This window comes from Echinops telfairi, unplaced genomic scaffold, assembly GCF_000313985.2.
Source record: "Echinops telfairi isolate 266 unplaced genomic scaffold, ASM31398v2 ScPeMD7_7410;HRSCAF=8448, whole genome shotgun sequence".
NCBI lineage: Eukaryota > Metazoa > Chordata > Mammalia > Afrosoricida > Tenrecidae > Echinops > Echinops telfairi.
Window position 1 is genome coordinate 8,662,643 of NW_022111310.1, and position 25,569 is coordinate 8,688,211.

Genomic DNA, 25,569 nt, shown 5'->3' on the forward strand with positions numbered 1-25,569 from the left:
CCAACTAATAAAATTAAAAGATTTGAAAAAAAAGCAATAGCTACCATGGCTTTGTGGTCTTGATTTCTTCACCATCATTTTTAAATATTACTTTTATAATTTCATAACTTCCTTGATGAAATATTTTCTTACATTACAATGTTTCCATGCTTGGGGCAACATTTCAGAATTACTTATATACAATCTACCTTTTCAGGGTATTTGTTTTTCTGAGATTTTTTTTTAAATTCTTTGTTCAGTAAAGTTTGATGTATAGTATCAAATAAGATTCATAAGAATAGTAGATCAAATACATTTCTTTACATTAGGAAAGTATATATAATTTGAGGCATCTGTATTCATTATGGTTTTCACATTATTAGTCACGCTAATGTTGAAAAGTATGTAATTGCGTCTTTGTATTAAAAAAACTTCAAAGGCCTGTTGATGTTATGCTGAAATGTGTATATTTATAATAAATTTTACGAAGTTTTACTTCATTTTGAATCACTATTTAGCACAGATTCTTAGGACATGTACTTATTTCAAAGAGATTTTTATGGTTAGGGACATGCTTACTCATATAATTAATTTTGTGTTGTACACTTTTCTAGACCTGTTGCTATAGGCTAATGGCAGTCATAAGCTACCCTTGTTATTCTGTGATAATTTACATCAAGAAAGTAGTAGGCCTAGACACCAGGCGAGTTTCTTCAGCACCGTCACAGGTCCAATGGAGCTTCCTGTGAAACCTCTGATTTCTGTTTCAGTTGTTTCGTTTCTTTCAGAATTAGTTTGGGTATCTCCACGTTTTCCTGTTAGTCTCTATTTACATCTAGATTATATTTTTAAAGCATAATTAGCTATGTGTAGAAATCTTGGAAAACAAAGTGTATCACCTATCTGTCCTCCAGGACTGGCTTATCTGAGTCATATGCAGTCTGAGGCTGCTGTACAGGCTCCATGCTAAGGCTGGCTCCTCCGTCTATACACTTGCTTTCTCAAGGATGTAGCTTCAGTACTTCTTTCTTCTATTTCCTGAATCCAGCTTTTCCTGCTCTAGGTCCTGATCAAGATACAGACAGGCTATTTTTCCCAATCATAAAAATTAAACACTTCTCACCAGCTACTGCACCATATTTCCTTTACAGTTTGAGGAGGCTTCAAAAAGTTCATGAAAAGTTCTGGTTTTCCAAGAATATTTTGAAGCCACCTCGTGTGTAATGCAAAAGTATAAATGCAGTTCCATTTTCTTCACATTTTCTACTGAACTTTAATTGCTCCATCAGGCAACTTGCTCATCAGCTCCTTTTTCAATCCTCACTTTATAATTGACCTTTCTTTTACAAACACTTTAGTTACTCATTTTGTCCTCCAAAACATTACCCAAAGCCTTCTTTTCTCAGCTGCTGCTTCATCTCCTCTTTGTTTTGACCATTGGAACCACTATTAGCATGTGAGTAACCAGGTTACCAGTTCGAAACCACCAGCTGGTCCAGGGGAGAGAGAGAGGCAGCTTTCCACTCCTGTAAAACGTTAGTCTCGGAAAGGGTCACTATGAGTTGGAATCAACTTAAGTTTTGTCTTGACTTCCTAGGTTAGGGTATTCCAGGACCAAATTCCTTGACCTTGTTTTCGTTATATTCACTTTGTAGGTCATGTTTAAATACAACCTAGAAGCTGACAACTCTAGTCTACACCTTATCCAAGTACTTTAACGTCTTCACCTGAATGTTTAATCATTATCCAGATACCCTATCCCAGTTAATGGCAACTCTCCATTTGCACAGATCAAAATAACTTCTTGGTCATTTTGACTCTTTACTCTCTGACTTCATTACATTATTTGTTGGCAAATCCCAAAGATCCAGAATTTGATTATTCACATCCTTTACTGTCACCATCTTGGTTCAAGCCAATCACCACCATTCCTCACCTGGATTATTGGGAAGGCTCTAACTCATACTCTCTCCGTCCACTCCCCATCTGTTGGTAACCACAGTAGCCAGGGATCTACAACAAGCCCGGCCAGGCCCCTCCTCTACTTAAAACTTCCCAGTAACTTTTTATGCTATTTATAATGATCATTCAAGCCGTGTGGTGACTTTTAAGTCCCAAATTGTCTCACCTTTCACAATACCTTCTATTTACTCCCTTCTCAGCATCTGATCTGGCCATGAATATACCGTGCACATTTGCTTCAGGGTCAGTTCCTTGCCCCCAGACATCTGCATCGAACACTACCTCTCCTCTTTCAAGTCTTTGCTTCATGAGGACTTAACTGCTCACACTACTCAAAATCACATCACACAACCACAGGAGCCTCCATCACGGTCCCCTGCCTTATTTTTTCTGTTACTTATAATATTCTAATTGGATGATGACCGGAATGTACATTCCATGACTGAGGAGATATTCCTAAGTATTTGCTGATTAAATGAACATGAGATTTACATTTGAGTTTAAACAATAAAAAAACCCTATTTCCTCCACATGTCATATTATACTATTATAACCAGGCCAGTACATGACATGGCTGTTTTAGAAGTACCTCACTATCCAGACTGGACGGTATCCCTGGAAGACATAGTAAATGTCTCATTAAAGTTTTGCTTCTGGGTCCAATTAATAGATAAAAATTATATATAGCACATTGGTTATGAAGATAATTCCATTAATTGGGCTTCAATATGAAGGTATTTGAACTTTCTCTTTTGAGGAAGAGAAACTGATTTGCAACCAATGGCTTCGCCCCTGCCACATAATTTCCAGGGCATAAGCAAACTTGTTCCTTATAGACTCAAGCCAGAACTCCAAAATCAGCACCAGGTTTTAGCCCTCTGAAATGACTTCTGTAGGTCACCAAGGACCATTCTGTCAGAATATTCAATGATCAATTCTCTACCTTACTCTTCTCTTCAGCACTGTTGGACACAATTAACCATGCCTGCCGTATTCAAAAGAGCCCTGGTAGGTAGTGGGTTTGATGTTGGACTAAAAACCTCTTAAAGGTGCTTAACCCCAGTTACTCAACGCAGCTGAATCACCTAGATGCAAAACGTGCTTTTTGCTATAAGGAGTTTCCACCATTCACAAATGGTCAATTAAGTCTTTTCTAACGTCTTGATCCAAACAGCTCCCCCTCTGTGCTTCCTACTGTGATAGCCTTATGACCCTCGAACAGCAGATGGTGCTACGAATGCATGAAAGTAAATCTGTGGACCAGCAGAACGACACCGCTTTATTTCATGACTCATGACAACGTAGAAATATGCCTTTTTAATACTTCATATAAAGTTATTGACAATACAAATTTTTTTCCTTTTTAATGAAAATGATTTAACTTAGAAATCTATTGTGAAACTTTTGTCTAGTTTTGCAATCCTTAGATATTCCAGTGCAAAAATAGACCGCATAAAGTGCTTTGAATGAAGGACCAATGATAAAGAAAAAGCACAAAAACATAGCTTGATCCTAGGGTTTAAGAAGGGACAATAGCATACTTCATCCTTATTGGAAATATAACCATTCTATACAATAGGATGCAACAATTTTGAAAAGGAAAAAACAAGAGCATGTGACTGTAGTACTCCATTACCAGGAAAAGGAGCCCTAGGGCACAGTGCTTACACACGCCACTCCGCCCCCTCCCCCCCACTCCCAAAGGTCAGTTTCAAGCCCACCCCTGGCTCCTAGCAAACTACTCCCATACAGATTCCAGCCTAAGAAAGCCTGTGGGGCAGATGTGTGTGTCACAGGCGGTCACTGCGAGTCAGTCGACTCAATGGCATCTACATAACAATAGCATCTTTAATTGTAACCAGGGTACAAATTAATCTCACTATCAAAGTGGTTCAGTATTATAGGACACATGGCTCTTTGGAACAATTTTACCTGATATATACAACCACGAGAAGAAAATGTAGACCAATCCCTTTAGTCAGTGATTACAGTGACTGAGTGGTACACAACATTTAATAGTTACAAAGCATACGCTTTCATAGTGAAATACAGTAGTTTGAGGTTTCGTTGTTTGTTAACAATGAAGTGTGCTGGGCATTTTATCTAAGGAGGGCTTTTTCGTTGTTATTGTCTCATGTTTTTTCTCATATTCACAGTTGTTTTGTTAAAACAAGGTTTCCAAAATGTCCCAAAGAAGCTACAGTAGAAATCTTTCGAACATTATTTTAGCGTTTCTGAATCTCACATAGTTCTATTTCCACAGAGAGTATGAAAAATTGTACTTGATTGTGCTAGCAAAAAAAAATGCCTACCATAATTAGGTTTACACAGAAAACTTTTAAAGGTTAGCATCAGGATAGTTGAGATCATAAGTTCCCAAACTCATTTCATGATAGAGTAATACTAACTGAAGAAACAAAATCTTTGAGATTGTCAAGAGGTTTTAATGGGTTGTCTTAACATCTGCAAAACCATTTACACAAAGTTACGACAATAGCATAATCACCAGTTGTGTTTTCAACAAGTTTCCGCGCTGCCAATTTCTCTGAAAGAAATCACTGTTTCGCCTGTGTCGCTTGCACTTTCTTGGTATTTGCAATTATTTTCCAAAAAATGGACTCCTGCCCAAGAGCTTTATAAACAACCAATATCTGTAAGCCAGTGAACTGAATCCCATGGCACAAGAAATCTACCAAGATCCCCTATCTCCAAACACCACCTTCAGCAACAGCTCTCAAAAAATCCTTGCTTAATAGACTGAGGTTAAGAGTATTTTAAATGGCTTCAGGGAAACTCCAATCTACCACTGTCCTGAGACCTTGACCAACACTTTGCTTTCAGACTATCCTTTTATGAGAAAATCGAGTGCAGCAGCATGGCCATACGCCTCTGTGCTGCCAGGTTCTACAGAGAGTCCATTCTAAGGTTTCAGGAGTCACTGACAAGTCAAAACTCCAAATAATACTAAAAGTACAATTATTTTGTCAGAATACAACTCCATCTTTTCATATTCTACATTAATTCAAAAAGCCAGAAACAATACTACACTTGAATCAAACACAGGTCTTGAGATGCAGTGTATCGTGTTAGGAGACAATCAGGACAGACGGGCACACTCCTCCCTAGGCTTGAAAGCTGTCCTTTTAATCCCGTGCCCTGGCCCCAGCAGCTTGCAGCTCCAACAGTTTGGCCGCAGATTCTTTCATTCTTACCAGGATCTAAGTGTCCATAAGAGCTCCAGAAAGCCCTAGAGACCCATGGCCCCAGGCAAGGGGCAACCTAACAGTGGAACCGAGTCTCGGTGTCACATCTTTGCATGCTACCACCTAGAGCAGCTCAGCGAAGAGGAGGTCGGGGCAGGCCTTCCCCACACATGGCACCATTTTGTCACCTGATGTTTAAATGTCCACAGGATCTGAGCAGAACAGCTTTCACAACAGCGTGCGTGGACACACCGTGGTGCTGCAGCCTTTCTAGACAACTTGGCACGAGTGATTCTGGCACACTCACCGCCAGCAATGGATGTGTCGCCAGGAAACCAGTCTCATAGCATGGCTTAAGGAATGAGGATGTGCACGCCTTTTGATTTTGATAAATAACCACTGGCCATGATTACGCGATGAGGGATGGTTGTGATCCCAGTGAGAAGACACAAAGGAACAAAAGAGGATGATCTCAGACCCATATGTCTGCTGGGTTCCACACTAGAGTTTCACATCAGTGTAAGGTAACAAGCTAAATTCAAGTCTTTTTCACTGGAGAGCCATACAAACATAGGCTACAAAGGCACTGCCCCTGTAATGGAATTTTGTTTTCATTGCATTGAATTGCATTGCATTGAACAGTCTCAGTACAGTATCCAGTTTACTTCTTCCCACAGAAACGGCTGGCTCGGTCCCCTCTGGGCCACTTCACATGTCTGTAAAGAAGGTCCGGCGCCTCCTTTCTGCCAGTTGATCTGTATGAGCAGATTCTTCATACATAACTCTCTTTCACTTTCTCATCCTGGAGAAAGGACGTGAGCACTGCCACGTCCACCACTGTCTGGTGTTTGTGCAACGACAGGTCTTTTAAGTGGTCATCATCACTTTGGTCCTTGGCAAAGTTCACAAATACCTGTCAAAAGAAAGATGACTCTTTATAAAGACCCGTCAACCTGCTCTTGATCCTAACTGCATTTTCCCTCTATGTTGACGTTAGGTCAAGTAGGAGAACGTAGGATGACATAGGTTAAATTAGAAAGCCTTGTAGGGGTGGGCTGCCGCTTGAAAAAGCATTAGTCACTTCAATTGGCCTCCTGTTTTGTCCCTCAAGTCATCAATCATCTATTGGCTGTGGGGCACGGGCGTGGCTGGAGAACCTGTACTGAATGCCAACTAAGGACCGGCTCTCTTTGACATTTTAGGTTATCTAACTGAAATGGGTTAAGACACCTGGCAAAATGCCTCGCCCATGGTAGGTGCTCGATACATGTTAGTTTTATGATTATTATTATGATTAATTTTCAACAGCAATCCTAAATAATAACACAGCACCATCTCTCTCCAGGCCATAGAGGCTTGATAAAAATCCTAGCTAACAAAGGGAGAGGTCAAGCGCAGGCCAGCCAACTTGCTCTAGGTTCCACACTAGGGGCCTAACAAGGAAGTCTCCTTTGGACGCTCAAAGCTTACTTGGTCCAGCGTTGTCTGAGAAACAGAGTAGTCTTCTATGTGGAGTTGTTTTTTGCTCTGAGAGAGGATGCTGAATATCCTGGCCAGTGAAGACAACGAAGACGGAAGCTGGTATTGCAGCATATTCCGGTGTTTCTCCTTTAGGACACTGCCTGGAAAGGCGAGCCCGAAGAATTCCTGGACAGGCTTCAGGTCCGGGTTTGAGCCTGCTATTCGTACAACTATTGTGTAACCATCTCCAAACCTGAAATTGGGAAAAGTCCAAATGAACGATGATGCCCAGGAAACCTCACAAAAGCGTTTTTGAACACCGAGAGTCCAACGTGCCAAGAACAAGGGAGGACCCTCACAGAACCTGAAAGGTTTCCGAGGAGTAGCCAGTACCACAGACTGGGTGCCAGTGTGATGTGAGGGGTCATGCTCAGGACTTTTAATACACGGTCTCATGCAGGCCTCCCTCTGACCCATGAAGTACGAAACTGCTACGAACCCACTGAAGCCCAGGGAGTCCGGCACCACCACAAAGCTCATAAGGGGAAGGGCGAGGAAATCAACTCACTTGTGTGCGGCTCCAAACTCTGTTTATGACCACAGTGGCACATATAAATCACCCTAGTAAAGTTAAACCAAACTCGCTCCCGCTGAGCCAATGCTGACTCACAGTGGCCCTATAGGACAGAGTGGAAGTGCCCCTGTGGGATTCCAACACTGTAACCCTTTATAGGAGTAGAAAGCACAGCAGCTAGTGGCTTCCAACAGCCAAACTTCAATACGCAACCCACCACGCCCCCAGAGCTCCTTGCCAGAGTTAAAGTTGCCAAAACCAAATGCACTGCCATTGAGTCAATTCTGATTCATGGCGACCCTAACTGTAACTCTTTATAGGAGTAGAAAGTCTCATCTTTCTCCAGAGAAGCTCGTGATTTCAAACTGCTGACCTTGAGGGTCTCAGAGGCATGAAGTCATTTTCCCCAGTGTGCACAACCAGTAAACGGTAAAGACAGAATTTGAACCCGGCTCTGTTTGATGTCAAAGTCCTTTCTGTTTCCACTCTACCATTTTGCCACTTTTACTTCCCTGTATTTTAGCTCTACCACCTGTACACTCATGGAAGAGTAAACATCAAGCTTTCTCAATAGGAGTGATTCCAAAGAAACTATCTTTGTTACCTGTTTTTGAGATGCTGAACACTGCCAAGACACCTGAACTTCCCGTTGACCATGATTGCCATCCTAGTGCAAAGAGCTTCACACTCTTCCATACTGTGAGAAAACAAAGCAAGGCTTTAGTTTTAGAAAGATGCTCCTACGACATCAGGACGTCACCATGACATGCGGCATTTCAAAGAAGCCAGTCCCTAGCTTCCTAGGGCAGAAGAGCATCCTATTACAAATGCATGAAGATGTCAAGACGGCTCCATTTGTTTACTGCAGTGCTGTTTACAACTGGGGGTGGGGGATGGGGTGGGCGATGCTGGAAGCAATCCAAATGTCTGAAAAGGGGAACTATTAAATATGCTGTATCTCCATCGAATGCTATCCAGTTACAAGAACTAAGACAGCCATCCACATTTAATGACATGAAGGTGTTCACAATACATCGCTAAATTTAAAAGCAGTATGCAAATGTTCATTTACAAATGTACATATGCTTGCTTATATTTCTGTTTGGGAAAAAAAGAGGCTCTACAGGTACACACATCTGTGGATGTATATTTGCATTAAAAAACCTCTACAACTAGACCATCCAATGGGAATAGTAGTTTCGTCCAGGTGGCGCCAATTTCACGTGATTTTAATTGTTTTTCTCTTTGCCTTTCTGTATATCCTAACTGTTCTTAATTTACATTACTTGACAAGTTTAAAAATCGCACAACACGGACGCTGAACCAGACCTGTGAGATGTCAGCACCACTGATCGTCCCTCTTTGATGATGCTTAAGGCACAGTTCCACAAGAACCGCCGGGCTTTGGGATCCATGCCTGTGGTCGGTTCATCCTGTAAAAGAATAAAAAAATTGGTTCTTTTTACTATTTTCTGGTGAAACACATCAAAGATTTATTTTATTTTTGATGTGACATCATCTTGGACACCGTCTACATTTTAACTTACTGTTAACATCTAGTTATATTTGTATGAAACCAAGAACCAGACCTTATACACGAGGATACGTTATACTTGTTCATACACAGTTCACGTGTACAGATGTCTAATTAAAGCAGGAAACAATTCTGAATGAATGTTTATGAAATGAACAGATCTCCAAAAAAGGGGAAGAAGAAACAAAAGGAAAAAGTGGAGGTCATTTCATCTTTACATGACTCAATTAAGCTTACACTAAAAAGAGTCTTTGTGTCTGAAATCTCTACTTCACTGAGCATAAGACTTGGGCAAAATCGTTTCCTCCTTTTTTCATTCTAGTTCATTCCACCTACTGGTCTAGACGAAATGAATCTCAAACTCATGAACTCTGGATTATATGAAAGCCTAGCCCTGACTTATTCTAATTTGCATGCTCTGCCCCTCTACAGAAAAATTAAAGGTCAAGGGGCTGCTGAATGGCTCCATCCCCCCCTTTTTCAACATGAGTAACACGATGGCAACATCAGCAGTTTGAAACCACCCGCCACTCCAAGGGAGAAAGATGAAGTCTTCCACTCCCATAAAGATGTGCTCTTGAAACCGCACAGAGGCAGTTCTACTCTGCCCTACAGGATCACCCTCAGTTGGAACGGACTCAATGGCAGTGAGAACGTGTAAGAGCCAGTAACCCAGGTACTACCTTAGGGGTCTTGAAACCGTACCCCCACCCTCTACCCTCAGGGGATGAAGAGAATGTTCTAGAATGAGCTCAAATCATCTATCCTGCCTCAGCAACCCCTGAGATGAGCTGCTTGGAGTATCTCTATTTGGGATTATCTAAGAGCCACCCAGGTGTGTGTGGAGGGAAACGAACAAGAGAGTGCCCCTTGATTTCTCTGCTGTTTGGGGCGAGGCTTGCCATTGCCAAGTCCCCACTGGCAGGACCTACGGGTCTTTAGAAAAGTGATGTTTCCCATTTATCCCAGAACAATCGTTTTCCTTCCCAGCCACACTCACCAGAAACACCACGGGAGGCCCGCCAATCAGAGCCATGGCTGTGGACAGCTTGCGCTTGTTGCCGCCGCTATAATTACCAGCATATTTCTCTCCATATTTCAGAAGGCCCAGTTTCCGAATTGCCCATTCACCAACCTAGAGTAATAAAAAACAACTCGTCTCTTGTCTGGCTTGGGAATTTACTTATTTTACTTATTTACGTTAAGAGGGGGGAAATGTGGCAGTCTGCCTCAGAAACTCGTTGGGGGCCGTTCTACTTTGTTATATAGGATCAATCACTATGAGTCAGAATTGACTGGATGGCAATGTTTTGAGAATGATGAGGGCAATGAATGTACCAATGTGCTTTACACAATTGATGTATGTATGGATTGTGAGAAGAGTTGTATGTGCCCCTAATAAAATTATTTATAAAAAAAATTTTTTTGTTTGTTTTTTTAATGGAGTAGGAGTGGATTCTATAATTCACCTTATAATCCCAGCCTGGCAGATGCTGTGGAACCAAAATGAGGGATTATGTGTGGAGGAGGGGGAGAGGAGGAGGAGCACTCTCTATTTACTCCCAAGCACATGCCGGCCCAGCCACCCTTACCAGACAGCAGAGTTGCCCACCCCAGAAGTAGGTGCAAGGAACCAGCAGCCCATACTGCTGCATCCAAGGGGAAGCGAGGCCTGAGTCAATGTTTGCGGGTGAAAGCCAAAGCCACATGGTCAGGTTGCCCGAGTAGGCAGGCTGGCGCTCTGAGCCCACCATACCTTGCCAACTTCTTTCTCCGGGACTCCTCTCAAGAGAGCGAAGAACTCCACGTGTTCTCTGCCCGTCAGCAGCTCCGTGATGGCATCAAACTGCGGGCAGTAGCCCATGTTCTGATGTACCTCGTGGATGTTGGATAAGATACTGCAGGGCAGAGTAAACCTGGTCAGGTGGTAGGCATTTACAGATCCTTCTGGCTGGGCAGTCTGGCCTGGGGCACCTGTAAAGTGCGCTGGTGCAGGGTGAAAGTGTTAGCGATCACACCTGCTGCCGTGCTGGATGCTGCCTCCTGCCCTCAGAGGCAAAGGGTGATTTCCTGGTCGTCTGGGTGGCCTGTCTCTATCCTTCCCAAACTTTGCACGTGGTTCCCACAACATCCCCATTTGCAGACTGGGCCACATTTCCAAGTTCTCAAATCCACCTCCACTGCAGTACCAGCTTTACCAACAAATTGATCATGCCATCCCTGAAGCTTTAAACCCAGGCTCCAGCTCAGACCTTGGCTCTGTGGCCCAGTCATATCATCACCTGTTCTTGCTGCTGCAAAATGTGCTTTCTGTACGGTCATTCAGACCCAAAGGACACGGAGTGACTCTGGATGCGCACTCTCTGGTTTCCCAGCCCCCACACACCACCTCAGTGATGGCAGTGTCCTCCAGCCCAAGTGTCCTCTGGTTCTTAAGGTTTTTCTATTTTATTTTAAAGACCCTTTGGGAATTGCTGGCATACAAAACTATAACTATGAGCACAACTGTCCACATTCACAGGACACAGAGACGTTGCTGTCACTGTGATGGTGACTCCGGTGGCTGCGTGGGCTCAGAGGAGCGCCGCACTCCACAGGCTGGTCAATGGCTGTGGGCGTTCAAAAGTAGATCCGTCGCCGGGTATTTCTTCCGAAGTGTGTCCGTATGAATTGAAACAGCTAACTGTTTCACATAGTAGCAGAGCAATGAACCTTCTGAGACACCCAAGGACTTCTTTTGTAAATGATGAAGGGGACTGATAGGCCTTAGGACGCCAATGTCAGGTTGAGAAATATTTGCTGTTAGAGAAAGCTCTGTATCCAGACCCCATTCACCTCAGGGCGACTATGGGCTTGGTCTCCCAGCAGAACGCAATCCTCTCTGTATATCTCACCTCCCCACCCCGTCCCTAAGCAGGACCAGACTTTTCCCCAAATTATGACCCAGGCAGCGTATGTATATAGTGCAAGATCCTCTCAGCTATGCCCCTCAAGCCAGCTCTTATAGCCGTGCAAAACCTTCCTTTAGGCCAGTTATGGATGCCATCAAATGCCCCAAAGAGCCTGGCCCTACGAGCAAGTCTGGGGAAGCAGCTATGGTGACTTAGGTAAACTACTTCCAGAATCTCCAGCCTCTGAGGCCTCATTACATAAGGTGACCAGACGTCCCACTTTTGGCGGGACAGTCCTGATTTTTCACAATTTTTCCCGCGTGCCGCAGCAATTTTTAAAAAGTCCCAATTTTTTGAAAGAATACACGACAAGCTAGGGTATACTGTTTTCCGCTGCCATGTGGTTCTTTTGCCAGGATATGAGTTTTATCAATGATGTCCCGCTTTTGTCCCACTGTACCAATGTTAAAATCTGGTCACCTTATCCTTACATGACTTCTGAAAAAATCCTACGAGGTAGAGAAAAGATGGAGCACACAGAGTTCCTTGCTCTTTTCAATTTTATAGGCTAGTCACCATCCCACCACCCTCACTGGCTGGTGTTTCCAAAGTGTGAGCCTCCACCCAGGTGGTGGAGGAGGCCATGCATTGAACTGAGAACCTCAAAGACAGCGCTTTGAACCTCCTCTGCAGGAGATAGAAAACTGCCTACCTACGTAAAGAGTTACAGTCTTGGAAACTCAAAGGGGCAGTTCTACTCTGCCCTAGCGGGGAAATAGCGATTATTGCTAGTAGCAGGGTTATGGATGATTTTTATTTTCTTCCTTAGACTTTGCTTCATTCCAATACTTTTATGAACTCTACAAAATACTGTTCTAAATAGAATAATAAACAACATCTCCATTTGAAGAAAATTTTAAAAGGTATTGTGGCAAAATGCCAGCCCCTCCTTTTCTCACCTATTTTTGTTAAGAAAAGCGTTGCCTCTGGTAACAGTGGTGTCTCCAGTTAACATCTTGAATGTTGATGATTTCCCAGCCCCGTTCACTCCCAGAAGTCCAAAGCACTGAAAATACAAGATTGGGTAACTTGTAAAGGCACTCTACTAAGAACTGGACTATAAATGACCTTTCTAAGGGAGGGACCGCAGCTCAACTTTTTTATGTCATTGTCCTAAAGATTATTCTGTGTTTTACAGGCTATGTAAAAGAATTAGGCCCCGTGGGTCATTAAAAAATATGATGGATAAGACTGTGAGGAATGGGGATTCCAGAACATTTCCTTGTGCTCCTGTGAAACCTCTACAAAGACCCTGAACAGAACAGAGGGATATGCATGGCTTACAAATCAGGAAAAGTGTGTGCCGGGTTGTATCTTCTGACCATATTTACTTAATCTGTTTGCTGAACAAATAATCTGAGAACCTGGACATTGTGAGAAAGAACAAGGTATCAGGATTGTAGCAAGACTCATTAACAGCCTGCAATACCCGGATGACACAACCCTGTTTGCTGAAAGTGAAGACTTCAGGCACTTACTAATGAGACTCAAAAATTGCACCTCAATAGAAGGAAAACCAGAATCCTCACGACTGGACAGATAAACACAGCCTGTTAAGTGGAGAGAATACTGACGCTTTTAAGGACTTCAGTTTACTTGAATCTACAATTGATGCCTACATAAGTGGCAACGAAGACTTCAAATGATGCATTGCTTTGGGAAAATCTGCAGCAAAAGACCTCTTTGAAGCCTTAAAAAGCGCTATCACTCAAAGAGCTACAGCACACCGAACCCACGCCCTGGTATTTTCAGTCACTTCATATGCAAGTGAAAGCCAAACAATAAGTAAGGAGGAGCAAAGAATAATTGATTGTTTGAAATTATGGTGTCTGTTAAGAATACTGAACAGGGGCTGTCAGAAGAAAGAGTCTATCTGTCTTAGAAAACAACAGAACCAGAGCTTTTCTACATGAGGGTGACAGGATTCTGTCTCGCGTGTGTCAGACATGCTTTCAGCAGAGCCCTGTCCCTGGAAAGAGGCATCATGCTATGCAAAGCACAGGGTCAGTTACAAAGAGGAAGAACCCTAATGCGATGGACTGGCACAGAGGCTGCCACACTGGACTCAAACACAGCAATGACCGTGAGGCTGTGCAGGACCTGGGGACATCGGTCGTGATCCATAACGTCCCCACTGAGTTAGAACTGACTGAATGGCACCTATCCACAACCACAAAAACTGTTCGCACATCGCAATGAAGAGTGCAATATTTTCTTGATTTTAATGAAACCAGACAGCTATTTAAACATATTTTATAATGGGGCCACTTTAAGAGTAAGCATATTTCTAAGTGTCTGAGTCTTCAGGATGAGGCCACAGTTCATATGTAAAAGGTCATGAGAGCTAACCAGCCAAATTTCACCATCTGACCTGAGTAAAGGGCATAAAAGAGCACACTCATGAGCAAGAGAGACGAAAATCTATCTCTTAAACCTTTTCGAATTTTATCACAATGAAGAGATCACGGAAGCACATTTTGGAGGCTCACGCTTTTCTTAAACTGCTGTCAATTATTCAAAGTCATTCTTGTTGGCCACCAGGGTCCCCGTCTCTCACGGCTGCGATGCCATGAGATAGAAGAGACAAGGCTTTCAGGGCCACTCTGTCCTTCAGAGCCATTCTTGTTTTGATTCGGAGAGTGAGCGTTAAATTAACAGAGAGAAACACAACTTGCACCAAGGCCTTTACCTCGCCACGAGGAATCCCAACGCAAATTCTGTCCACGGCAGGCTTCCTCTTCCTCCTGTAGATCTGCAACAAACCAGAGCCAAGAAATCAGGAATCTCAATTGCTCAGCTATCCCCAGTGACAACAGAATAGGGTCCTATCACTCAAATACACCGGGAAATAAGGCTCACCACCAAAGTCCCCAGTGTTCAGAGCCTCAGTGATCTGTGTGAAATTAAATCACAGATACCCTACTGGCTAGAGATTGACCACTTGTGGGGGCAGGTCAGACCGCTGTCTCTCCTCACCACAGGGATGGGCCTGCTCCCTGATGCTGGGGACAATGGACAGGCTCCTGGAGGCAGAGTTCACACCCTACTGATAAGGGTCTCTATCAGTTGAGCCAGGAACAGGCCAAACCAGCTAAATTAAGCTGCCATCCTAAATCTAGGATCAGCCCATCTTGTCACATGTCTACTCCCAATCCCTCCTCTTCCTATTGCGTTTATGTCCCTAGACCACCCCCTCTCATTACTGTGTAATCTATAGTGCAACCCCTTTCTGTGAAGTATGACTTTACCTGTAATTAGTGGGCTTGCAAAAGGTATATAGGCCTGGGCTAGCAATAGAGCTCTCGCTAGCTGGTCTCTCCCCATCTCCTCTCTTTCCCCTCTCTCCTGTCCTCTCTTCCTTGTCCCCTTTCCCTTCCCCCTCTCTCCACGTGGACCACCAAGCCGGGCTGAGGTGAGCAATGCTACCATAAAATGTGTCTGACTGAATGACTGTAATCTCTCCTCTACCTCTCATGCTCTCAATGACTTTAATATAATATATCTACAACTGTGCTTACTGAAGCCACGACTAGCGGTGGGGGCTGGCCCCCCACCTCCCAACCTTATACTACAACCACCCAAGTACGATTTATACGTAGGCAAAAAGTGATTATTGGAATCCTGTCCCCGAGGGAGATGTGAAATAGGCCCTGCTCCTGTGTGTCCGAGAGAGATCAGCTACAGATCAGCAAAGTTCGCCTTTCGAGACTCACTGTCATCGAGTTAATGCTGACTCATAGTGACCCTACAGAACAGAACAGAGCCACCCCTGTGGGATTTGGAGACTTTAACTTTTTATGGGCGCAAAAAGCCTCATCTTTTTCCTGGGCAGTAGCTGGTGGTTTCAAACTGTTAACCTCTGGTTTTTGGACCGAGACTCAAATCCAACCAACTACCCTCCTTACCGCTGAGTTGATGAGACAACAATATTAGTGTTTTTTATTAACAGACACATAAATGTAAATGCTCAAAACAAATACATTTGAGAAGGAGAATTCACATTACTGAAGCATTCTCAGTAGGCTAGCTTTAATTAAAGAGTCTCCACGGTACACTTTAGATCAAATTTAATTGACAGCAGCTTGGTATACGTGCACATTTAGGGAAGCAGGCTCATTTCCTACAGCAAGTCAGCACAGTGCTGGTTTCTGAAGTAAAACACTGGGAAAATTCAACACCAGCATCTGGAGCCCTTACCCACGACCTCACCTTCGTCAACTCTTTGATTTCCAAGATGTCATTCTGGCCTCCTCCGTCAAGAATTCTCTGTCTCTCCCGCCTCACATCTTCATCCTCATCATTCAGGGGAAGGAACTTTGTCTTTACAGCTCTTCGAGGGGAAAATGGTAAGAAAAAGAAACATTTTGAGCCATTTTTCAAGACACAATCTCTCAAAGAAATTCTGCAAGGCCTATTCTCCACAATTCCAGGATCTGTGGCATGCTCACATTAGTAGAGTTGGTTTGATTTAACTAGTTTCAGTTCAGAACAACCCAACCACCACTGCGGTGTATTTCCCAGTGTAGGTCTCTCTGAGGCCCTCAACCAGAGCTCACCCAGGCTGAGCTCTCTTGAGCTCTGAGGGACAAAGCTCACCTGGGTCTAATGAAGAATCTGTACTGGATCAGAACAGTGATGAGGAAGAACACCACGCCTTCCACAGCCATAGCAAAGAGGTTTCGGCCCACCAGATCCCAAGAGAGGGGCGAGATGAAGCGATTCTCCCCTGTACAAACAATGCAGACAACCCGTCAGAATGGAGGTTTTGCAGACCAGGGCCCTTCCTCAAATTTGGGGCCAAATTCACCTATCTCCCTAGAAACACTGGTGGACAACCTCTACAACAAAGACAGAAAATAAAGCGTGTGGTCACTTTCCAAAGCTGATGTGGAGCAGGGGTTGGGGAAACACCGAGCCCAGCATCAATCAGTATTTCAGAACCAACATGCAATAGACCAGTAACTTCCTCTAAGATACCGAATGTTTCCTTTTAAGGAGACATGCTAAAAATCCTTTAAGAAAAGGCAAATAAGCCCTTTCAATTCAGAAGAATCCTTGTGTCAATATTTTAATAAATGCTAAGCTTCATTAATAAAGGAAAAAAACTATTCAAAAACACTTGGACTGAAAAATGTCTCTTTCGGGAACATCATGTCATCCAGTGACTCAATTAAGGAGTCCTGGGAGTGTTGTTGCTTCAGTTGGATTGCTCACCACAAGGTCAGGGGTTCAAACCCACCAGCGGCTCAGTAAAAAAATGATGAAGCCGTCTGCTTCCGTGAAGACTCCCAGCCCCAAAAGCCCCAAACAGGATCCTGTGAGCTGGGGTCAACTCAATGACAGGAGGACTGGGGACAAGTGACTCAATTAAATGACCTCGTTAGTATGTAAGCGGTCTTCAAATTCCTTATGCATCTCCTTTGCACATAATTCCTTATGCATCTAATTCCTTATGCATCTCCCAAGCTAACAAAAACATTTTTTAAAGTTCTTCTAGGAGATGATATGCCCCCATATGATTATCTTAAGTCAATGGATGTGTGAACGGTAATGTGGCCACAGGATATTATTTTTAGACTCTAAAAACAGAAAGTGCTGTAGTAAATTACCTTTTTTTCGACTGTATAAAAGACAATAATTTATGGGCCCATCTTCCAAGTTCCTTATTTATCTAGCAGAGTCAATGTTTACATATTTCCTTGATTCTCTGGTTCACGTCTGATTTCCAAAGCTGTGGTTTGACTTTTCCACTGACTCTGACACGGTGTTCAAGCCGAAACCATCACTGTTCTTCCCTCCCAAAGGACTCTTATTTCCCTCAGCACTATCAGAAGAAGCCACACCCAACTGGCTGCTTCTCAAGATACTGCCTTGGCAGGTAAGCCCACGGCCAGACGACAAGTTCATGACAGAACAAAGGTCAGAGGGCCAAGGCCCATGCCAACACCCATCTCCATTAAGGCACCCACCACCTCTGTGGGCACTCACCAAACCTTTCCAGGGCGTCAGCCATTGCTTGGTTTTTCACCATGTCAATGAGCCCTCGTCCCAGGCAAAAATGTGGGAAGATCAAGAACACAGACTTCAGGATGTCGTTGATGTTGTTCAGTTTCTAAAAAATAAAATAAAATCATACATAGATAGATATAGATAGATACGGGAAGGAAAAAGAAAGTGAAGAGAGATTGAATGCCTTTGATGAGTTAGACTAAAATAACTGGCAAATGTATCAGTGTCTAAAAGTGGTAATCAAGAGAAAAGTCGATTCCCTGGAGACAAGACCTTTGAAGTTAGACACCAATAAACAGCAGCAGCCAGAGCCGTTGATACCTAACATTAAAAAAAAAAAAAAAAAAAAGTGCTCTTTAGAAAACTTGAAATCATGCTCTGAGCAGGGAAATAAATGCACACACAATTTAGAAACAGAGCAATGTTTAATTGGCAGCAGATCTATAATAAAATGGCTGCTTAGCATTTTTAAAAAGCATATTGTTTACATCTGCGCCCATACTTGCATGGAGAGGACTCTGCTGGAATATAAAAATCCATTTTGAATATTTGAGAATGTAGTAAATCCCAATATGTTGCTCATCACGGCTATCAATCACCATTAAGTCAAGTCCAACTTACAGCAGCCCTGGGTGTGTCAGGCAGAAATGTGCTTGATAGGGTTTTCAATGATTGACGTTTCAATCAATAGGTTTTTCTGTCAAGGGGCTTTTGGATGGACTAAAACCTTCAACCCTTTGGTTGGTAACTGTTTGCATCACCTAGGGAAACCAGTGGCCACACAGTCAACAACTTTGAGAGTTGCTTTGTGTGGATGTTAAACTAGGTCCCTGGAGAACCAAAGGTCAATTAGAAGCAGTCTCCACTCTGAGGAAAAGAGACATGTCGATAGGAAATTGGTACTGAGAGTGTTTTTGGGAAAGGGAGGGTGAGAACTGATCAGGGAGAGTCATGCATCTATAAAATGCTTTGTGTGTCAATCTAAGGGGTTTGGACCACAGGGATGGAGAGGGATATTCTTTTAGAAATTGCTGTCCCTGGAAGAATTGATGAAGTTACCAGTTAATTGTGGGTAATAGCCAAGTAAAGCTTGCGGGCTGACCCTGTGGTTGAGAGCTTACGTGAATGGGTGGACAATAAGGGCATGCAGCGTGCCGAGAATGACAGGGAGAATATTAAGTTCTGAGGAGGAAGACAACAGCATGTTGAGTTTGAGAGAGCTATCAATGAATGGAACCAGTCAGCCAACCAGCAAGCAAGTCAGCAGATGAGACTAGAGTCCAAAGGGAAGGATCAGGGCTGAAGGCGTAGATAAGAGAGGTAAAGCACATTTGAACTCGAGGGAAGTGTGTTACGGGTCTCTGGAATAAGTGGCATCACCTAGCGACAGTGTCTAAAGCGGAAAGCAAAGATGGCAGAGGGTCAAATCTTGGGAAAGGCACCACGTAAGGAGAAAGCAGAATAAAAGTTGCCGAAGAGAATTGACAAGGCTGGATCAGAGAAAGCAGGAAAGAGGGGTTTCTGCGTGAATCCAGGAAAGAGAGAATTTGAAAAGGGACAAGCGTGGTCAGTGGTGGCCAGGCCGTAACAAATTGAATACTCGGGAATCAGCGCCACCCCCTGGTCCTCAGAGACGCGCATCCCGGCCAACAAGGGCCTCCCTCTGCAGTACTCACGTTGTTGGTGAAGAGCTCCAGGACGAAAGTGGCCACACTGCCATTGATCCCGATGAAGAGGTTCACGCTGGTGAGGACCACGTAGGCCGTGCTGGGGATCTTGAACACGAAGGAGGCTGGGTACATGAGAGGTGTGATGGACCACCTGGGGAGGCACACAGACCAGCGATGACCGGGAGTCCTCCACCTTCTCTGTCATTGGGCATTGCCCCACCCAGCTCCCTCAGCCCCAGGTCCTTCCTTACCCATACAGCAGAAGTAGCAGGGCCAACACAGGCAGGTTGGTGGATGAGACGTAGGACTTCTGCTGGAAGCAGATGAAGATGATGATGACCAGCGTGGCTGGGACCACATAGTTGCACTGAAAGTGAAAACACGGAAATAAAGTTCAGCCCTCAGTCCAGTGTACCACTCGTCCCAGGTCTTTACCCAAAAGGACAAGAAAGGGTAGATAAGCATATCGGAGAAGAACTCGGAAGTCACATAAACGATCGATCAAAATACCGGACAATGCCTTTTGACAAGCATTTTCCCCTTGGCTGATTTTATAAACTGCATGCCCTTTCTGCCTTTCCAGCAGCGAAGCCAGAGTGTCACGCTCAGTAAACTCGCTGAACGATGGATTCTCCGTCGGAGTAATTTCCATTTCACAGGCAGCAACCAAGCTTCCATTATTCTTGCCGAAGATGACTGTGTTTCATCATTAATGCTATATGACAGTCTGCCCGGCTCAACCTCACATGTAATCTATTTATGAGACCAGCACTCACAACATGAATGTCAGAATTGTTTCATCACGCTGAGAATAATTTAAAAGTCTGCCCTGACAGAGTATCAAGCATTAATATGCAGAAATAAAGACCTGACTACAGGACAATTATGAAAATCCATAGCTGGCAGAACAAAGCACAGCCAGCACAGTGGCGAGTGGGTCTGTCAGCAGTTAGAAGGGCCGCAGTGCTCAATCAATGTGCTTATCAACGACTCCGATGAAGACATCGTGAATTTCAGAGGCTCTAAAGCAGGGAGTGGCCAAGAAAACACAGGTGGACAAGCAATGTCCTTGTGCTCAGAAACCAGACCTTTCATCTCTGAATCGCCTGTGCACATGGAGTACATAGTGAGGATGCGGTATACGTTTGCTGAATAAATGGCTCAAGATCAAAAAGATTTTAACAATCAGGCACTAAACAGTAAGATGCAGTGTAATAAGAACAAATGTGAAGTTTAGATTTTTAAAGTCAATCAATCGATCAGTATTAGCATAGAATGAGAGAGACTCAATTTAACAATCATTCATATGAAATGAAGGTTGACGTTCACTGTGTAGTGACCAGTAAGAAAGTACTGCTTCCAAAGTGTATCTGCCTTGGGCTGCAGTGTGAAAAGTATAGAATACAGATCAACGCCCTCTAGACTCATAGCCTCCAGACCGTACCCTGAATGCAAGGTTCATTCTGGACTTTGCTTTAAATGGGATATTAGCAATGTGGAGAATGGTCATCAAGAAGCAAACAGATCAAAAGAGTGATAAGTCTGAGAGAGTTGGTTTAAGCAGCACACACACACACACATCATCATCATCATCACTGCTCACATTTGTGCAGTGCTCTAGCGATTAAAAGGTGTTATTTTATGTCTAGTCTTATGTCTGCTGGAAACTTGGCTTAAATAAGAATTATCTTCAAATCTTCCAGGGATTGCCCAGTGAGACATGAATTAGGTTTCCTCTCCCTGGCTTCCGACTGAGGGAATTCACAGGGAGATAAGTTGCAGTCCCACGTTACCATAATTAGAACTTCAGGACACCTGAAGCTCTCCATATTAATCCAAACAATATGCTGTACCTGGTACAAAATATACGGAATTCTCAAATGATATAGATGGGCTTCAATGCTAAGAATGCCCTGGTTCTGGGGATAAAAACCTCTCAGAGAAGTTCAGAGGCATTGGCTTGGAATTCTGACTAAGGCCCTTCTACCTCCACGTTTCACTTTAAAAAGTTTTCACTTCGGAAATGAGCGGGCTGGTGATGGCAGTCATTACAGTCAGCATGGACACATATTGGCTCTCTGGTGTGATGTCAGCGCCCTATCCAGGGTGGTGTTCGGGGTCCTGAAAGCCTGCCTTTCCTTTCCCACATATCTTTAGAACAAGCTGAATGCATCCTGGTGGGAGCCAAGCTCTTTGACTCCCTTGTACATCCGAGACGTGGCGCTGGTGGAGATCTATAAAGAGCCAGCAGGCCGGTGTGCTTACCATATCCCAGACAAAATTGGAGAGCCAGTAGATGACAGGCTTCACCCCACTGATGAACTGCAGGTGCTTCGCCTTGCTGACCCGCTCCTGGATCAGGAACACGACAAAGCTGGCCGGGACGAAGGACATCGCAAAGATGACACAGATGGAGACCAGCACATCCACTGAGGTGGTCATCCTGAAAACAAAACAAAACCATCCAAAAAGGTAGTAAGAACCTGAGGGGCCTCTGATGGAGTTTCAGGCTCAATCAATACAGATGCACACACATCCACAAACACACATATCCTCTCTCTCTCTTGTCACCCCCCCTCCCTGCCACACACACACACACACACACACACACACACACGAAGACCTGAAGCACAGCCCAGGGAAAGTATCTGTTCATTAAATTTATTTTATTCACGAGTTAAAAGATGACCACTTTCTGAAGGACTAAAAACTCAAGCACAAAACTGCCCTCACCAGGATAAAAGAGCATCTACTGCCAGATGTAACCGCTGAAAGAGGCCTGAGAGCAACTGAAGGACAGACACTGTGCTGCCCTTGAAAGAGCAACAGGACGTAAGTTTTCATATACAAGGACTAGTGTGACTTGGACACTTAAGAGGAGCAGAAAGATCAGAGTGAAACTTTTCAAATAAATTCACTTTTTCCGGCTGCAACTAAATTTTAAAATATAGTATATAGCAGATCAATCTAAGCAATCAAAAAATTCCTGCTTAAGACCTGTCTCCAAAGTCCATTAAAAAAGGTCTTGGTATAAAATTCCTAGCGGATCTTCTGGTATCCTCTAGAACAGTGGTTCTCAACCTTCCTAATGCCGCAGCCCACAGTTCCTCATGTGGTGGTGACACCACCCCCAAACCGTAAAATTATTTTTGTTGCTACTTCATAACTGTAATTTTGCAACTGTTATGAATTGGGTGACCCTTGTAAAAGGGTCATTCGATCCCCTAAAGGCGTCGTGACCCACAGGTTGAGAACCACTGCTCTAGAAGGTAAGTAGAAGTGCTGTGTGAAGCTCCACATACAGAAAAGAGACCTTGTGTGTGTACGAGTATCAACTACATGCCAGGTAATGGACTTGCAACTGACAGGAATGATCATTTAATATCATACACTATTAAGTTTTGGAGACCAGATTCTAAACCAGATCTTTGACTCCAAAGGAGGTATGATTTATCCAAGAATACGCTGGCTTTAAACTTGATGAGTTTAGAATTCTTATCCTAAGAATTAGGGCTTGGGGAGTAAATTCAAGTATTAAAAACACAATTTGGCTAATAAGACAGGTTTCACCAAATACAGAACAGAGCTTTCAAAATAAACAAAACTGATTTTTATTCAACAGTCGTGGTAGTGGTGAGCTAAATTGTTTTAGGGCTTTATTAACCACGTGTTCAGTCATTTTCTCTGAATTTACTAAGTGTAGTCTTTGTTACAAATTAGTGTCATTTCTCATTCTCAGTTCAAAAAGCCCCTTCAGCCAACTCAGATCCTGATCATTTTCTGCCGAGAGCCTGGGTCAACCGAGAGGCGAGGCGCCAGGTTGCAAACTCTCCCAGCCGTGGCCACATAGCCAGCTTCACATTTCTCCCTCTGCTCCCCCGCCCAATGCCCTCTCGTCTCCCTGCCCCCACGCCACCCACTCGGGCAAGACTGCACTTACAGGGCCACTTCCGAGAGCTGCTGCTTGGTGAGATTCAGAGGGTGGTTGAAAGCAGTAATCCCATACTTGTTTGGGTTCTCTCCCTTCTGCAGGTTGGCCCGGAGAATGGCATTGTTGATGACATTCAGGAAAGAGCTGATGGCATGCCAGCCCTTGTTGTTAAACCACACCTGGAATAAAGCGAACCGGGTAGCATGTAACACCCAGCCTGGCTTCCAGGGGCAATGCACGTACAAAGTACACACAACACAGGAAGATAATTTCCGACTCTTACCATCCCAACAGGAACATGGCAAAGTAATGAGAGTGGCCAGATAGACTGGGCACTGACCACGTGGCCAGGCACTGTGCCAAGTACTTAGCATATGTACCTCATTTCATTCCCTCAACACCTCGGTGAGAGCTGCGAGATTACGCTCTGCCCTGGGGCTCAACACTGACTCATATTGATTCCCTCCTGGTTTCTGAGACTGTAATTTTTAAGGGATTAGAAAGCCTCATCTTTCTTCCTTGGAGCGGCTGGAGGTTTCAAACGGTTGACCGTTCAGTTAGCAGTCCAATGTATATCTGCTACACCACCAGGGCTCCTAGCTACAAGATTACGGTCCCTCCTTAATAAGACAGGAAGCTAAGATTTGAAGAAGTTCATCAAGGTCACAGTGGCTCCCTTGGTCTGTCTGGTGGCAAAGCAAATCCTCCTGGCCACTATACATACCTCCTACCCTCTCTATATACCACTATACATACTTCCTAACCACTGTACCTACACTATACATACCACTATATGCTAGCTACATACAACGCTACTTCCTTGGTAAAGTTGCAAGGATGTTCTCCTATCATGAACAGCCCCTTGAAACTTTCCCGTGAGCCGATTAAAACTTCGGGGAATGTAAGGATCATCATCCAGCTAGCGTTTACTGGAAGACTGACAAGGCTTTACCTTGACGTTATTTTTGGTGTCCAGTCCCGTCATGAACCTCCCCAAGCTGCTGAGAAATCGATCTGCCGAACTGTCCTGTGAACAAGAGAGAGTGAGTCAGCTGTGATGGTTCACACAGGGAAGGGGCAGACTTGACTTTAAAATGTACAGAGAACAAGGCAACCCTGTGGGGAACACGGCAGGGTGCCTCCCTCGTCCACTGCAATCCCATGTGAACCCTGGTACAAATGGTCGCTGACAACCAAGTGACTGCTACTGCCATGTGCTGCAAGGCTCGAAGGAATCCTAGGGAAACCTCATGATTCAAAGAGCCAAGACGTTGACATGGGGCGACCAATGGTAGAAATTGCTCAGCGTGGCCCCTGGGCATCATCGCAAGAGCCACCACCACACTGTAGGTGCAGATGAGTCAGCTACATGGGAGCTCTGTGCTTTCCAAGTAGAGCCACAGACCCCAGACCACAGCGGTTCTCTAGGATCCTAGCGTTCATGTCATCGGACACCCCATGTTCTCACTGAAAACCAAGAAGGGAGGCGCAGAGAAACGAAACGGGTATTGATCCGATCTTGAAGACCAGCCCTGGCAGCTTTAAAAAACAAAAACAAAAAAGTGTGCTCCATTTCCAGGTGAGTCAGTTGAGGAAAATATATTTGAAGTCTGTGTACTGCCCCACTGACTGGATTCAGAATAAACTTAGTGATTTGGAGAATGTTTAAATCTCTGAAAGTGTTTCAAATGTACACTTTCACGCTTTTAGATATACCCTGAGTACTCTCAGCCGGGGTGAGATCACTCAGTGCCGATGATGACCTTTTATTCAAAAAGGGCTTGAAAGCCATGTGCTGCCAGGTGGTCAGATTTTCCTACTCAGTGTCCCCATCTACCTGCAGCTCTGGGGCCCATTTTTCTGGCACGCCTTAGGATGGATACTGTACCTTGGCCAGCTTCAAGTGTTTCTTCATTTGCTCGATGGCATTATTAACTTCTTCACTCGGAGGAAGTGCATGGGAACGGCTGGCGCCCAGGGAGAACCCGCCGTACCTAAAGAGCAGCATGCCATTGATGTACAGGTTAGGAGGTGTGTGGTGAGGCATCACTCAGCAGCAGGTGCCAGGCGTGTACAGGCGGCCTTTCGGAAAATCTCCTCCTCAAAGGAGGACCAAAGGTAGACTCGGGGAACTTTCTACCTCAGCCTCCTCCAGTGGGTTCCAGCAGCTGCTTAACTTTAAAGGTTTCTGCCCAGGGTGCTGATAGAAACTAAATGGGGTGGCCGGAGGGGAATTTGGGCCTGATGATATACAGAGTTAAGACTATAAGACACGGAGGAAAAATGATCATTCAT

General features: G+C 44.2%; 1 protein-coding gene across 1 annotated transcript in view; it reads right to left on the reverse strand.

Annotated features, from left to right (window-relative positions):
- Positions 1–3,771: 3,771 nt before the first annotated feature.
- The window catches only part of ABCA1 (ATP binding cassette subfamily A member 1), a 128,168-nt gene continuing 106,370 nt past the window's right edge, over positions 3,772–25,569 (reverse strand). Inside the window, exons 34-50 of the mRNA XM_004710968.3 lie at positions 25,163–25,268; positions 24,227–24,301; positions 23,284–23,453; positions 21,609–21,786; positions 19,595–19,710; positions 19,350–19,494; positions 17,653–17,776; positions 16,261–16,390; positions 15,874–15,994; positions 14,354–14,416; positions 12,564–12,670; positions 10,470–10,611; positions 9,714–9,848; positions 8,509–8,612; positions 7,784–7,876; positions 6,615–6,858; positions 3,772–6,057 (exon numbers count right to left, since the gene is read on the reverse strand). Of these exons, the coding sequence (XP_004711025.1) occupies positions 5,917–6,057; positions 6,615–6,858; positions 7,784–7,876; positions 8,509–8,612; positions 9,714–9,848; positions 10,470–10,611; positions 12,564–12,670; positions 14,354–14,416; positions 15,874–15,994; positions 16,261–16,390; positions 17,653–17,776; positions 19,350–19,494; positions 19,595–19,710; positions 21,609–21,786; positions 23,284–23,453; positions 24,227–24,301; positions 25,163–25,268 (2,194 nt within the window). The 3' untranslated portion in view covers positions 3,772–5,916. The remainder of the gene's footprint in view (positions 6,058–6,614; positions 6,859–7,783; positions 7,877–8,508; positions 8,613–9,713; positions 9,849–10,469; positions 10,612–12,563; positions 12,671–14,353; positions 14,417–15,873; positions 15,995–16,260; positions 16,391–17,652; positions 17,777–19,349; positions 19,495–19,594; positions 19,711–21,608; positions 21,787–23,283; positions 23,454–24,226; positions 24,302–25,162; positions 25,269–25,569) is intronic.